Source organism: Arvicanthis niloticus, chromosome 29, assembly GCF_011762505.2.
Source record: "Arvicanthis niloticus isolate mArvNil1 chromosome 29, mArvNil1.pat.X, whole genome shotgun sequence".
Classification (NCBI taxonomy): domain Eukaryota; kingdom Metazoa; phylum Chordata; class Mammalia; order Rodentia; family Muridae; genus Arvicanthis; species Arvicanthis niloticus.
Genome location: NC_133437.1, coordinates 19930772 through 19945926, shown reverse-complemented (window position 1 = coordinate 19945926; position 15155 = coordinate 19930772). Strand labels below are relative to the sequence as shown.

The 15155-nt window shown below is 42.5% G+C and overlaps 1 protein-coding gene across 2 annotated transcripts in view; it reads left to right on the top strand.

Moving 5' to 3' along the window:
- The window catches only part of Iqgap2 (IQ motif containing GTPase activating protein 2), a 264536-nt gene that overhangs the window by 171542 nt on the left and 77839 nt on the right, over positions 1–15155 (top strand). For both annotated transcript variants that reach the window (XM_076927203.1, XM_076927202.1), the window contains exons 12-13: positions 468–592; positions 8415–8578. In XM_076927203.1, coding sequence (XP_076783318.1) covers positions 468–592; positions 8415–8578 — 289 coding nt within the window. The remainder of the gene's footprint in view (positions 1–467; positions 593–8414; positions 8579–15155) is intronic.

The window sequence follows — 15155 nt, the reverse complement described above, 5'->3', positions numbered from 1 at the left end:
CTGTGGCCACAAAGAGATCCAGAAACACTCCACATCCATCTCAGGGGTATTGAAGTGAGATCAAAGTTTAAATAGAGAACCAAGTCTGTGCACACATAAGCAGTTTCGGAGAAGCTGTGGTCCCACTCACCAGTGACCCATCATTGTCCGGCTTGAGTGTCATCCTGTAAGGTAGTCTGACAAGTTGTTAGAACTGCATATAGTCTCTTTCCAGGAGACAAGTTCCCCTTCTGACTGGTACACTTTCCTTCTCCCAGAATGAATTCTCTCTTCTTTGGGTTCCATCGTTTGAACACTCTAATAGATTGAGAGACACAAAATGTCTCCTTAGAAGTAGAGAAGTGACCTTCACTTCTGCCAGGCTGGTTGCCACATCTCTACTTGGCCCCTGGGTAAAATTTCAAAGGCAGCAAGGACATGAGGAATGGGAGAAGTGTGACCTTAGGCTTTACTATTTTCTCTTCCAGTTATGCAGATGCACTACTCTCGGTTAAACAAGAAGCATTGTCCCAAGGGCAAGATACCTTAACTTGGAATGAAATTCAGAATTGTATCGATATGATTAATAACCAGATTCAAGAAGAAAATGACCGTAAGTATGGAACATTTTCCTTCTGTAAAGAACTCGGAGAACAACATGTGTGGGCTTCGGAGTCTCTGGATGAGAGTTCTAAGAGTTTGCTCATGGGAGCATCCAATTAACTCTCAATTATGATAGTTTTGTGCAAAGCTCATACCAAAATACATGAAAAGATAGAAAACTAAATTAATCAAATTCCTACTTTTGTCAACCTACAAAGCACCTGTATAGTTAGGCTGTAAAGAAGACGTCATCTTTATATTTTGCCTTTCATTTGCACGTTTTCCTGAACTTTGATGCCCTTTGCAGCCCTAGGAATGAACATTTGGAATATAATCTGACCATATGGTCAAATATCATGATAATTTGTTGTTTCTAAGATGATGAACAGGCACGGAGTGGAAGAGTTCCAGGAGCATGCAGCCTGACGTCAGCTTGCCGCCTCCTTCTCCACCTGTGGCTTACACAAACAGTAAAAGAACAGACAGCTGGGTGACCCTCGGAGTCACCACACTTCTGCAGCATGAATGAGTTCAGGCCTCGGGTTGTCCTTTCCATCATAAGAGCAAGCCAAGCGTGTGGTCTCCTTAGCAGCAGTGAATACGAACCAATCAAATCACTGGCCTTCCTTCTAGCGCAGGCTTCCTGACTTCTTCCCTGTGCCCCACCTTCCTTCCATTTATTTATTTATTTATTTATTTATTTTTATGATCAAGATCTCACTATATTTTTCAAGCTGGCTTTAAATTCAAGATTCTCCTGCCTTCATTCTCCAGGCTTGCGCCCACGCATGACCCAGCTTCAACTATTTTTTTTTAGTTAGACATTATGAAATGTATTTATGGGCCTTGCAATAATTATCACACATCAATACCACTGTGACTTGGTGACCCCAGAGTACTTTAGTTCATTTGTAAGTTCATCCCCCTATATCTCAGTATTCGGAGGAACATCTAAATAAGTTGTTCGTGTTTAAAAAGTAAGAATACCATTTCCAGTCTCTCATGGTCCGTTTCAGACCCAGCTGTTGGCAAGGTCAGGATAATGAATGGCTTTCAGTGCTGGAAGAGCTTTGCCTTGCTCTAGCTTGCAGATGGACCAGGCACTTCTCTCCATAGTCTTAAACTCTTGCTCTGGTGAGCTTTGCTGGGGTGTGAGATCTGGTCCCCAAATGCTGCATCTAACTCTGGAATAGTGGGCTCATGCTCGATTCTTCCAATCAGCTAATCTTGGCTGTTTCCTGGGAACACTTTGCCAAGTTTGCATTTTGACATCTCAAGGGGTTTTTTTTTTTCCCCCCTTGGTCTCCATCCCACTGAAAATGTCCACTGCTTTCATGGTGCGCAGTGAGTGTGAATTTACTGGACATTGTCATGATTCTGTTCTTTCCATGTCCTGTGTATATCTAAGCTTCTTTTGAGACAGCTCAGCTCTGTTGCCTGTTTCTGTATTTCCTGTGCTTGAAGTGTGTAAAATCTTTGCAATTAAGACACCTTGAGTAATTTGTCTAATGGGTTTGGCTTGAGAGCTTGGAGTTCTTGCCAGATGTTACTCCAGGGAAGCAATGATTTGAGCAGATGTTCAGCATCCTGGGGGTGCAGGCGGCGGAAGTCACTGCTTGGTGTATACATGGACATCTGTGAGTCTGTGTTTCACCACAGAACATGCTCCCTGCCCTCTGTCCTGTCGCCCTCACTTTGGACTCCGACATCTACACTCTTGGCTTCCTGCCACTCTGGGGTGGAGCCTACTCCCCCCTGCCCCCACTGAGTAGAGGGTTTTTTTGGTAGGCAAAACAAATTTTCAGGTCCCATCTGTGTTTCCTAACTTCTCTGGGTCTATTTTGGGGATGTCTGCATGTGCTGCTGCCTACCCAGGTGTGGGTTTATTCTCTGTGCCGCAGTTACACTGTTTTCTTTATCCTTCACGATGACTGAGGGGGAGGAGCCTTCTCAGCCTCTGCTTTGCTGGGAAGAGAACTAATCAGGTGTTTGAATGCTTTAAAGAGACAGTGGCTTTTTTCAAGCAGAAATGATTTGTAACTAAAGTCTCTTGACCATTACGGCCATTCCTACAATCCACCAACATCTTGTCACGGGGGCCATGTGCTCATCAGGGAGGTTACTTCAAACATTGCCCCCTTGCTGGCACTTGGGAAACTTAACATACAAACTTAATTTACATGTACTTTGGTTTTGTTTTTTTTTTTTCTTTTTTGTTGTTGTTGTCAAAATGAGGTATTTAAAAATATTTTAATTTTGAAAGTCAGCATATAAAATAATAGCTTTCTGTCTTAGTCAGAGTTTCTACTCCTGCACAAAACATCATGACCAAGGAGCAAGTTGGGGAGGAAAGGGTTTATTCAGCTTACACTTCCACATTGCTGCTCATCACCAAAGGAAGTCAGGACTGGAACCCAAGCAGGTCAGGAAGCAGGAAGCTGATGCAGAGGCCATGGAGGGATGCTGCTCAGCTTGCTTTCTTATAGAACCCAGGACTCCCAGCCCAGGGATGGCACCACCCACAATGGGCCCTCCTCCCTTGATCACTAATTGAGAAAATGCCTTACAGCTGGATCTCATGGAGGCATTTTCTCAAGGGAGGCTCCTTTCTCTGTGATAACTCCAGCCTGTGTCAAGTTGGCACAACACCAGCCAGCATGCCTTCCTAAAGGTATTATTCAAACATTTTGCTGCTCCTTCTCTCGGCCCTCCTCCATGCCCCGCTCTTTTGCGTTCTAGCCCCAGCCCCCTTCCCACTTCATGCTCTAGTACCTTCCCCATCTCCAACACCTGTTTGTTTAGAAGTTTTGAAGTATTATGTTTGTATCGTTGGTTAAAGGGATGGCTTTAAAATAGCTAAACTTTGAGTAAGTTTTGGTTTACATACTGAGATGGATTTCCTTACATTTCATTGATGTGCTTCACTCTCATTGATACACACACACCCATGACTAATCCCTCTTCCCAGTCTCCTGCTCTGTTTTCATTACGTGGGTATTCTCTTCACTTTCAGACCTTTTCTCCCCTATTGTTCTTGTTCTTTTTAATGCCTTATGCTGACTAAATGAGAGTCATACAATACAGTAATTAAACCGTCAAGAGAGCTGAGAATTGTCTTGGAAATTATGGAAGAGCAGGATCCTGGCCTGCTGCTGGTCAAAGGTCTGCTCCCAAGTCTGCCTTGTGGCCCACACTGGGCCTGCAGCTAAGAGGCGTGCTGAATGGAAGGTGGATCAGATACCAGGCTGCTAAATGTGTTTCCGGACTCTGATGATCTGTTGATATCTTCCTGGGAACCCCATATTTCTCAACAGAACCACAGAAGAATAGTATTTTACCCATTTTTTACCCATATAGCCTCTCAGAAAAAAAAAAAAAAGTTTTCATATTTGAGATGGTTGTTTTTAAAATGTGGCAAAGTGCCATTCCTTATAGGTTACTTCATGCTCTCCAAGAATACCCGCTGTCACTGGAGTGGAATGTCACAGCACCATATTTAGATTAAAAGAAGTAGGTCATGGGCCGAGGCTCAGCCATCTTTATCCATATGAAATTTTCCTTGTACATGTATAAACAGAGTGAGGCAGGTGTGCCCAAGGGCTTCTGGGTAGGCTCCTCGGCCCCTATGACATCACTTACTATGACCTCAGCAGGTTGTGTTGTCAGATACACTCTCAAGAACTTAAGCAGGTGGTTTCCATCCAGTCAGCTGGAGTACAAGCCTTGCCAGGTGACCAGCCCTTTGGATATGTGGGCATCCTTCTCACACTTGGTTCTGCTAAGAGCATGTTTGGATGGGGTGTTTGAAGGTCCTTAGAACAGCCTGACCACAGGGGTGTCCAGTGAATGATCTGCCGCCTCCTGAACACTCCAGTTTATAAGTAGGAGAGAATGTGAACAGTAGAAATTCCCATGGCTCACCTCATATTTGAAACTCATTTAATTTGAATGTTAAAGAGATAGAGTTGATTTTATGAACTTCAAATACATTTAAGAATTGTAACCTGGAATGGTCTCTTAAGAGTTTTTGAGCCAGGCGGTGGTGGTGCATGCCTTTAATCCCAGCACTCGGGAGGCGGAGGCAGGTGGATTTCTGAGTTTGAGGCTAGCCTGGTCTACAGAGTGAGTTCCAGGACAGCCAGGACTACACAGAGAAACCCTGTCTAAAAAAGTTTCTAACTCTTTTTCCCTGGGGGCTAAGTCTCTGCATTCCTAGAGCAGTGTAAGGTCAACTATTAGAAAAATGTTAGCCTCATTTGAACGCCAAAATAGAGGTTCATTCTTATTTATTTATTTGTGTATTTTGGTTTTTCAAGGGTTTCTCTGTGTAGCCCTGGCTGTCCTGGAACTCACTCTGTAGACCAGGCTGGCCTCGAACTCAGAAATCCGCCTGCCTCTGCCTCCCAAGTGCTGGGATTAAAGGCATGAGGTTCATTTTTTAAAACTTGGAGGTATTGGGTTTTGTTTTTTTTTAAATGGCTTATTTGTCAAGTATCTTGGGAATCATTTTTCATGAAAAATAATACAATGATAATGTCTGTCGTTTACAGTTGTCTCCTGACTTCCTGCTCCTTGGCTTTTGGTTTCCCTACCAGGTGGTGTTCACTGACACAGGAGGAGGAAATCGCCCCCCACCCTGTTACTGCACATGTATGAGTGCATGTATGTGCACACGTTTACCCAGTGCCGTGTATCTCTTACTGGGTGCTGGATTATTTTTGCTTTTCATAATATGGTAGCAATGAGAAGAGGCCTTCTTAAAATCGATCCATTTTTAATCCAAGCTGCATAAAATCTTCAGACCCCGTCACATAGCTTCTCTGCTTCTTATTCTGGCCCTGTATATAGTTTGTTCCTAAGATCTTTCGATATGTTAGACATTATACCAATTAACGGGGTCTGCTTGCCCCCACTGTTACATACTTGAATTAGGGTTCAAGGCTAATAATGTCTACCCTTAGGTAAATGATGTAAGAAATGCATTATCTATATTTGAACCTGAAAGCTATCCTACAAATATGCCCTTGTTGATCTCTCTGGAGTCTGTCTGTTTCCCAGCCATGATGTGACTATTTAAAACAACGGCAGCTAAGCCAACTTACCTTTTGTTCTTCCTTTGTGACAGCCTCGTGCTAATCGCTCCATAGTCACATGTGGCTAATGGCTTCGAACATTTCCATCACTACCCAGAACTCCACTGAACAGTTCCGAGCTGTGTGGTTATCCGTTCTACTTTTACTTAATATTGTACAAAAGGGCTTGATTTTGGACTGTTTGTTCTAAGACCCTTTAGCAGCCAGAGAAGTAAAAATTTAAAAAAAAAAAAAAAAGTAGAATGCATACACAAAACTCTCTAGCCTTGCGTTTTCATTTTTGAACATCTGTATTAAATTTATTTAGGTCTTATCTAGTCCTCCTGTTACCTACTGTCTTGGGGTTATTGTCTAAATTAAAATCATACTAAAATAGTTCCCCTCTTGCTGTTCATATACAAAAGTATGCCTCTTCTAAAAATATGTCTGTTGAAATATAAATTACATCACTATAATATTTGCATTTTAGAGGTGAGGCTGGAGAGACGCCCCAGCACTGCCTCCTCTGGATAAACCCCAGTTGTATTCGTAGCACCTCACCCACAAGGCAGCTCACAGCCCTCTTTAACTCTTGGTCCAGGTTCTGGCCTCCACATGTGGTGCACAGACATAAATGCAGGCAAAACAGCCATATGCATACTTTTTTTAAAAGTGCATATGGCCTCTTGTGTCTGGCGCTTTTTTTTTTTTTAACTTAGTATGTTTTCAGGACTCATTCACAGTGTATTGGTGTATTTTTATAATTCTTTCTGGGTCAAAAAATATTCTAGTCTATAGAAATACGTTTGTTTATCGATTCATTATTTGTTAATAAATTTAGTTTTTTTTTCTGCTTTTTAGCTATTATAAATAATGGTGCTATAAACCTTGAAGGTTTTGTATGGAACTGGATTTTCAATTGGGTGTTTATAGGGGGAGATCACATGAGGGTTTTATGTTTAGTATTTTGAGGGCCTGCTGAATTGTTCTCCAATGTGTGTGCACCATTTCCCATCTCCACCAGCAGTGTATAGCCTTTCCTCTTTCTCTCCAGTATCACCAACACTTATTATGGATGATCCTTTTTTGTTACAGCCATCCTAGTGGTTACAAAACAACATCATCAGACTGTGACTCGGCTTGCATTTTTCTAATTAATAATATACTGTGTGTGTGTGTGTGTGTGTGTGTGTGTGTGTGTGTGTGTGTGTGTGTTTGGCCTATACTGACTGAGTCTGTGTATCATCATTAAATAAATGTGCATTTAAATCCTGTGCCCATTTTAAATTGATGTCACCATCCTTTAATTGTTGAATTATAGGAGCTCTTTATATAGAGAGCACACTAGCCGTGTTGGTTATAAATAACTGGAGTTTACCCCATTCTTTAAATTGCCCTTTCATTTTCTTTGATAGAGAACCTTCAAGCACAGGAGGTCTGATTTTGAAAAAAAAAAAAAAATCCCCTGTACTTAGTTTTTTCTTTCTGTTTCTGTGCTTCTGATACCATAGCTAGAAAGCTAATTACTTAGCCTGAAGTCACTAAGATATATATATATATCCCTGTGTTTTCTTTTAAGAGTTTTCTAACTTTTAGTTTGGGTCTTTACATTCAGGCCTGGGTTCTATTTTAAGTCCGCTTATGTGCAGGATTTAATACTTAGGTCCACGAGTGTTCACGGGTGGGTATGTGGTTGGCCCAGCACCGGTGCTCTACACCAGCAGTCTTTATGGACCGTTTCTGCCCGTTCAATTGTTTTGTCAACCTTGTCAGAAAAAGCAATTGAGCATAAGCAGAAGAGACTGTTTCTGGTTGCTCATCTGTTTGGTTTCCTCATGCCAGCCCTCTGCAGAATTAGTTGCTGTAGCTTTGTGATGACTTTTGAAATGGGGGAAATCCCCCAGCATTTTTCTCTTTCAGGATTGCATTGGTTGATCGGGCTCCTTGTGTCTTATGTGCATCCTGTGATCAGTTTATCACATTCTGTTTAGTGAAAGGCTCCTGGGTGTGTGTTTGTTTTGTAGGCGTTTCCCTGGAACTATATATGGATTTGAAGAGTCTGCCTTTCTTTCTTTCCTTCTTTCTTTCCTTCTTTCTTTCTTCCTTTCCTCCTTTCCTCTTTTCTTTCTTTCTCTCTTTCTTCCTTTCCTCCTTCCCTCTTTTCTTTCTTTCTCTCTTTCTTCCTTTCCTCCTTTCCTCTTTTCTTTCCTTTCTTTCTTCCTTTCCTCCTTCCCTCTTTTCTTTCTTTCTCTCTTTCTTCCTTTCCTCCTTTCCTCTTTTCTTTCCTTTCTTTCTTCCTTTCCTCCTTCCCTCTTTTCTTTCTTTCTTTCTTTCTTTCTTTCTTTCTTTCTTTCTTTCCTTCTGTCCTTCAATTCTCTCATACAATACATCCCTACCGCAGCCTCTCCTCCCAGTTCCCCCAAACCCTGGAGGAGTATGTCTACCTTTACAACATTGTCTTCACTCCACAGCCATGAGATGCCTTTCCCTGTGTTTTGGTTGCCACTGCATTGTTTCCTAGTTCTTGGTTTACATGTGTCATGCTTCTTAAATTATTCCTAAATGTGCATTGCTTTCCCACTGAAGTGGGCTTGTGACTGGAATCTGTTGCACATCACACACATATAGAAGTGCAATTGGTTCTCTGCCTTCCTCTCTTACCTCTGCCGCGCCATGCCTATCTTCAGGTCTTTGTAGCCTGCGACATGAGGAGTGGGTATTGAGTGCTGTGACTTAGAGCACTTGCTCTTCTCTCTGCAGGAATGGTAGTTCTCGGGTACATCAATGAAGCCATCGACAAAGGGGACCCTCTGAAGACCTTAGATACCTTGCTGCTGCCCACTGCTAATATCAGAGATGTGCACCCAGACTGCGCCCAGCACTACCAGGATGTTTTGTTCCATACAAAATCCCAGAAACTCAAGGTAGGTTTTAGCTCTATTTCTTGAGTTAAGTTTAGAAAAGGGAAGACTTCTGATCCATTTTTTTTTCATAAATCAGTGAATGAAAATAAAACCAGGCTGCTTTCCTGGTATCAAACAGAAAAATCCAGATCCAAAGAGAATTGCTGCTTCTCCTCCACTGAAAACTCAGTTGGAGGTGAATTCTTATCCAGAGTTCAGTTCCTTGGGCATTCCCTGTGTGTATCTTCTGTTCCCATGCACTGCACAGCATCTGGTGAGGGCAGGGGGAGTGGTTACAGAGGGGGAGTGGTACATGATGCTGTTTGAAAGTTCTCTGTCTTTGTGGTCAAAATGGTCAGGAACTTACTGATGCAGCCGCTACTTCTTATGGCGTGGAGGGAATAAGGGTTGAGATATTGTGCTCCAGAATCTTAAGAGAGGTTGCCATGGAGATAGAACAGGAGTCATGCCTGAAGAAAAGGAAGAGGTGGTTGAGCAGGTAGATGAGAGGGTTGGCATGGTACCAGCCTTACTCTGCTCTAGGCATGGGAGGGGACTCACCTGGAGCCCTCTTAAAGAGCAGTGATGTCATTTACATCTGTACTTATACTGAGGGGGTCTCAGGAAGATTTATTGATCTTAGTAAGAAACTGGGCTGAGTGTTGAGGCTTGTAGGACTGTAGGACCTAGCACTCAAGAGTGAAAGTGATGCCGCCTGGTACAGTGGCTATCCTTGTCATCCGTATCTTCAGGTACAAACCCAGCTGGAAGGAATAGTAGCTCCCTGTCTATACCTTCAGAACCCAGGATCTACCTCTTCTGGAGCAGGAGAGGCACTGTGGTTAGAGCACAGGTTAGAGATATGGCCTGAGCATCTATCTCCGGGTTGTAGGCACGACAGTGGTACCTAAGCATCTCTCGTTTAATTCCCATAATAGCCCTGAAATCATTTCCCCATCATCACGAGTTCTGAGATAATGAACTAGGAGTTAAATAACTGTGTCTGTGGCAGACAGCAAAATAACAGCATTGAAAGGGAAAGTTGCTTGCTTTGGAGACAGGCAGGCACCATTCAGATCCTTGCTCTGTGGCCTCAGCTGCCGCATCTCCATATGCTTATTTTCACATGCCTGAAATGAGAATAATACCTGCCCTGTAATATTGCAATGGCAGTTTAACCAGAACATGAAATATACAAATAAATGTGCCTTTATATCTCAGTATATTGATGGCATTATAAATATATGCATGTGTGGGTTTTTAAAGATTTATTTTTAATTATGTCGATATGTGTACATGAGTGCAGATGTACTTGGAGATCAGAGGTGTTGAATCCTTCTGGAACTGGAGCAGCAGGTAGCTAGCTGTGTGCTGCCTGGTGTGGGTACTGGGAACCCAGCTCTTGTCCCTGAAAGAACAGCCAAGGCTTATACCTGCTGAGCCATCTCTCCAGCACTGTGTGTATGTGAGTAGCCATAGCATATAGTGTGGATACCAACACCAAAACAGACAGCAAAACTGTAGCTTGCATGGCTCAAGCCTCCTGTGGCTGCTTCCCCAACCCTCTTCTGAAAGGTGATTGGTTCTGGGACCATGACTGTGTCCACCTGACTGAGAGACATATGATAGTGTGTTTAGACATGTGGAGAGAGACATCTTGTACAGCAAAGAGAACAGACAAAAAAGGGGGGGGGGAACCTTAATAGATTATTTTCCCTTGGAATGCTGGAGATCAAAGCTAAGGTCTTGTGTAGCAAACAAGTATACTAACCATTGGGGGGAAACCCCAGTCCAGCAGATGGCTAAATGGTTTTATTTTTAATAACCTACTAGAGTATACATAAAAATGGGATACACATCCTTGAGAGGATGAGACAGGCTCTTAAATGTGTGTGAAATATTTCTAAAGGAGAAGAATCTTCTGGAAAGTGGACTTCGAGGCTGGGGTGTATGGGAGATGTTGTTGAACCTGTTTTTCCACTGATTAGAGGTTTAAATTTTCTAAACAACACGTGTAGGATTTCCATTGGTAACTTAACTGTGTTTGCTTCCCACTACTAAGAGGCCTCGTTGGAAGTCCAGAGATCGGTTGACCCAAGGCAGGACGTTCCGTCAGCATTGGCAGCTGGGTTGCTTTTCTGCTGTGCTTTCCCAGGAACTGCTCTTCACAAAGATCTTGCTCAGCCAAGCTTTAGCAAATAGTGGATGCAGCTTATCTGAAGGAATGAGGTTGGGGCTCGGGGTAATACAGCCAGTAAATGGGAAGGTAAAGGTTCCGTCTTACAGTTCTAGTGCTGTGACGAAACACTATGACCAAGGCAACTTAAAAGGAGATGGTTAATTTGGGACCCATGGTTTCAGAGGGCGAGTCCATGACCATCATGGTGGGGAGTGTGACCGCAGGCAGGTACAGTACTGAAGCAGTAACTGAGAGCTTATATTGAGTCCACAGGTTACTTGCTTCTGCTATAGGTAGGCACCGTTCAAGTTCTGGTCATGGGACTTTAGTGAGGCTCCCATGTGTCTATACATTTATTTTCACACATGAAAAGTAAAAATATAAGTATGCCAATTGTAGCTGGGCATCATAGCTCATGTGTTTAGTCTCAGCACTCTCAGGGGGCAAAGGTGGATGGATCTCTCTGAGTTTGAGGCCAATCTGGTCTATAGAATGAGTTCCAGGACAGCCAGAACTACATAAAAAGACCCTGTCTCAATGAATGAATGAATGAATGAATGAATGAATAGTACAAATTCTAAAAAAAAAAAAACTTATTGTATAGTATTATAAATAAGGGTCAAATAAGAATATGTATTATTTAATTATATTATATTACTATATATTATTGTGTTTTATATTTTAATATGTTAATAGCCTTATAACTACATATGTGTACAATCATGTATGTGTGTGTGTAACTATAGCATTTAGCATGAAGCCTAGCACAAAAGCAAACAAAAATCCGGCTTACCTAGTGTTATTGGGGCCACCCGGGTGGTAATGCCTGTGTCAGAGATGCTTAGGTCCTTCTGAAGTATGGGGTATCCTCTGCCCACACATCTGGGTCCCTCTCTTTGAGCTGAGCCAACTGCCCAAAGCCAAAACTTTTTCTGGCAGGTAGTGTGGGTCTCCTCCAGAATGTCCTGCCATTAGTCTCTAGATCTAAGCCAAACCCACAGGATCCTTCTGACAACAAGGAGGTTTCTATTGAGTGCCCACATCTTGGCAGCAGTATGTTGGGCAGGGAGCCTGTATGCAGAAGCAGCACAGTTATTGCTGCTGTGTTGGCACGCTGAACACAGATATGAGGGTTCTGGGTGCAAGTTTGGGAATCAAACTCCTTTACCCTGGGCATCAGGGACAAGAATTGCATTGACCATTGCTGTCAGAATGCAAACACTGCAAGTCGGAGGAGTATGTCACGGGTGGTTAAATTGCTGTTCTTAAACAGTTTGGTTTAGAAATGTATCCGTTGTTTGTTGAACTGGGAATCAAACTTAGGACCGTACACCCACTAGGCACTTGCCTTGCTGCTAAGCTGTATCCACAGCCACAATCCATTTTTTTCTCAGCCTGTTTAACTGAAAAAAAGAAATCTGATTCTTCTGTTTTTTAGCCGAGTTGTTGTGGTATGCTTTTTTTTTTTCTTAATCTCTGTTAGATTTCTAGAATATTCCAGTGTACATCCTTGGTGGCATTTCTATGTATTGCCTTCCCACCACCTAGCCTTGGGAAATAATAGGAATAAAAACATATTGCTGGCATTACAGTATCAAGTAAAGATTGTTGCAAAGTAGACAGCCATTGAAGAGTATAATAGATAGCATCCTGGAATGGATGCTATGGTTCCTCAGAGTGAGGACGGGGGAGGGGCTAGTGAGGGTTCTGGATACTGTGTATCCAGCGTGTCCCAACATTGAGTAAAGAACATGGTGGCACACACTGGACAGAGCAAGCTTTCTACTCTGCCCACTGGGGAAAGCAAATTAAGAGCAATTTAAAATTTACAGCTTTATTTGACATGTGAATTATACTCCATTAATGTTTGAGTTTGTTCTTGGATGGTTATACCAAAAAAATTAAGTATGCCTTTGTTCGTTTGGTTTTTATTTGGGTTTTTTTGGTTGGTTGGTTGGTTGGTTGGTTGGTTAGTTTGGTTTGGATGCTTTCCTGTGTTTTTGAGCTCTCTCTCTAAAGCTCTGGTTGTCCTATATAGACCAGGCTGGCCTCCAACCCTGCTTCTGTCTCTCAAGTGCTAGGATTAAAGGCATGTGCTCCTGGATTTATGTGTGCTTTTAACTAGTATTTGTGGCTGTTTTTCTGCCACAGACAAACTGCTATAAGGACTTACTGAAATTGTTAGAATCTTAAAACTGGCTTTAGATTGATTTTAATTGCTTGTCTTAAGGTTTATCTGACTTTTACTTTGTTACATTTATTTGTGTATTTTATCAGTGTGTGAGTGAGTGAGTCTTTGTGTGGAGGTGGGGACCACCTTGCAGGTGTCACTTCTCTTCTTCCACAGTGTGAATTGGAGAAACAGACCAATCAGGCTGTCACACTCGGTCACAAGTGTTACCCACTGAGCTATCCTGTCAACCCTGACTTTTTTTCCTTTTAATGTAACCTTGTAAAGTCTTTTTAATTAATGCTTTTGTATAAGTATTTATTGTTCATTATGCATGTTCCCACCCCACCTATAGCTACAACTTTGTTTCTTTTGACACTCCCCTTTGTCCTTTGTCCTCCTTGGACAATCTGAGGCACATATACATGATTTTGTACGTGTACAAAAGGGTGAAAAAAGTGCAGTATGTTTTTGAGGTGACCTAATTGGCTTAACATGATGATCTCCAGATGTGCTCATTTTCCTCCACAAATGGCTTGACTCCCCCTCCTTTGAGGCTAATTAGCCTTGCTAAAAAGAAAAGCTTTCAAGAGAGTTTGCCTTATCCATTCCTCTGCTCCTGGGATCCTGCCAGGTTCTTTATTTAGCCAGTGAAAATGGTATTGCAGAAAACATGGATGAGCAAGTGTCTCTGTGAGGTGTATAGACTTGTATAGGCTTTCTGGTAAATATGTGTGCAAGGATTATATCCAAGTTTGATGAAACAGGAAAAAACACACACACACACACATACACACACACACACTCAACAGTGTACACTTAAATGCATTTTTAGTTTTGCTGATTATAATGTTTTGTCAGACGCGTGTATCTACTTACTTGCAATTTTGTCTCAACAATGCTGTGTTTGCTGAGGTTCCCTCAACCCTCTCTGTATTTGCTAAATATTACTATCTCCCCTTGGCTCCCTCAGCTAAGAAATAGTTTACCTACAGGAATAATCTGGAGGTTTATAATTCAATCCCATTTCCCATTAAAACAAGCAGAGATGGAAATATTTGCTAAATGACCTTATGAATATATTGCTGCTTAAGTCTCCCATCTCTCCTCTTTAAACAAGCCCAATCAGAAGTCACATCATGCAGGGTATGCTCCCTTGTCGGCAAGAACTGCATAGGCCTCCATGTTGTTTAGGTGCTTTGGGATTTTATTCTTTCATTCAGCCACATGCTATGCAAAGAGAACAGCAGGCACCACAGAACATGGCCCCGGAATGACCACAAGAACCTCAAAGGAGGGAGGACAGAAGCCACCTGCTCCATCACACCTCCCAGGTGGCTTCCAGGACCCCTGCAGACACTAAACTACACAGATTCCAAATCCCTGTGGCAGTGGTTGCAATCTCTGCATAGTCCCCCATACACTTCACATCATGTCTGGATGACTTAGAAATACTTAATACAGTGTGAATGCTGTGCAAAGACTATTATTCATTATTATTATTTAATTTTAGTATTATTTAGGGAGTAATGAAAAGAAAAAACTCTGTTTGCGTTCAGCTCATACAATTTTTTTCAAGTGTTTTTGGCCCGTGGTTGGTTGAATCTACAGGTGTGAAACTTGCAGGTACAGAGGGCTGACCACATAAAGAACCTAATTCCTCATAAAGGTAATATCTATATGCAAATGAGTTTAGCAGGCTTGTTTGTCTAGAAGTACCATAATTATAAGAAAGTGCTTTGGAAATCCAGATGAGGAAAATGATGCTTCTGGTTTGAGGGTAAGGGAAGAACGGGCCTTTTTAAAGACTTGAAAAGCTGGACAGATTAAAGCAAAGATGGTAGACGGCTTCAGCGGGGCAGCAGGGACGGGGAGGGAAGACAGTTGATGTAAAGGGGTAAGTAATGGGTAGGTACAGTTCCGCAGGTCATGTTAGGGAGTCGGCAATGAAAGCCATCCAAGGGTTTGTCATTTCAGGAGCAGCCCAGGGTCAAGGGAAGGTTAACCGGGTCTGTGGAAATGAGGATCAGCTGGCAGTGAGGGCAGCCATGTTAGGACATGGAGTGAAGTGGACCCTGGTGAGAGACACAACAAAGACAGGATACCTGCTTGAGGAGAAGGGCGAACCATGGCGATAATAACCTCCCAGGCCGCCCATGTTACTCTTTGGAAAGAAGGGGAAATTTATAGCTTGGAGAATCGGGAAGGCAAATAGAGATGTGTCCATTACCATAGGAGTAGCGATAATG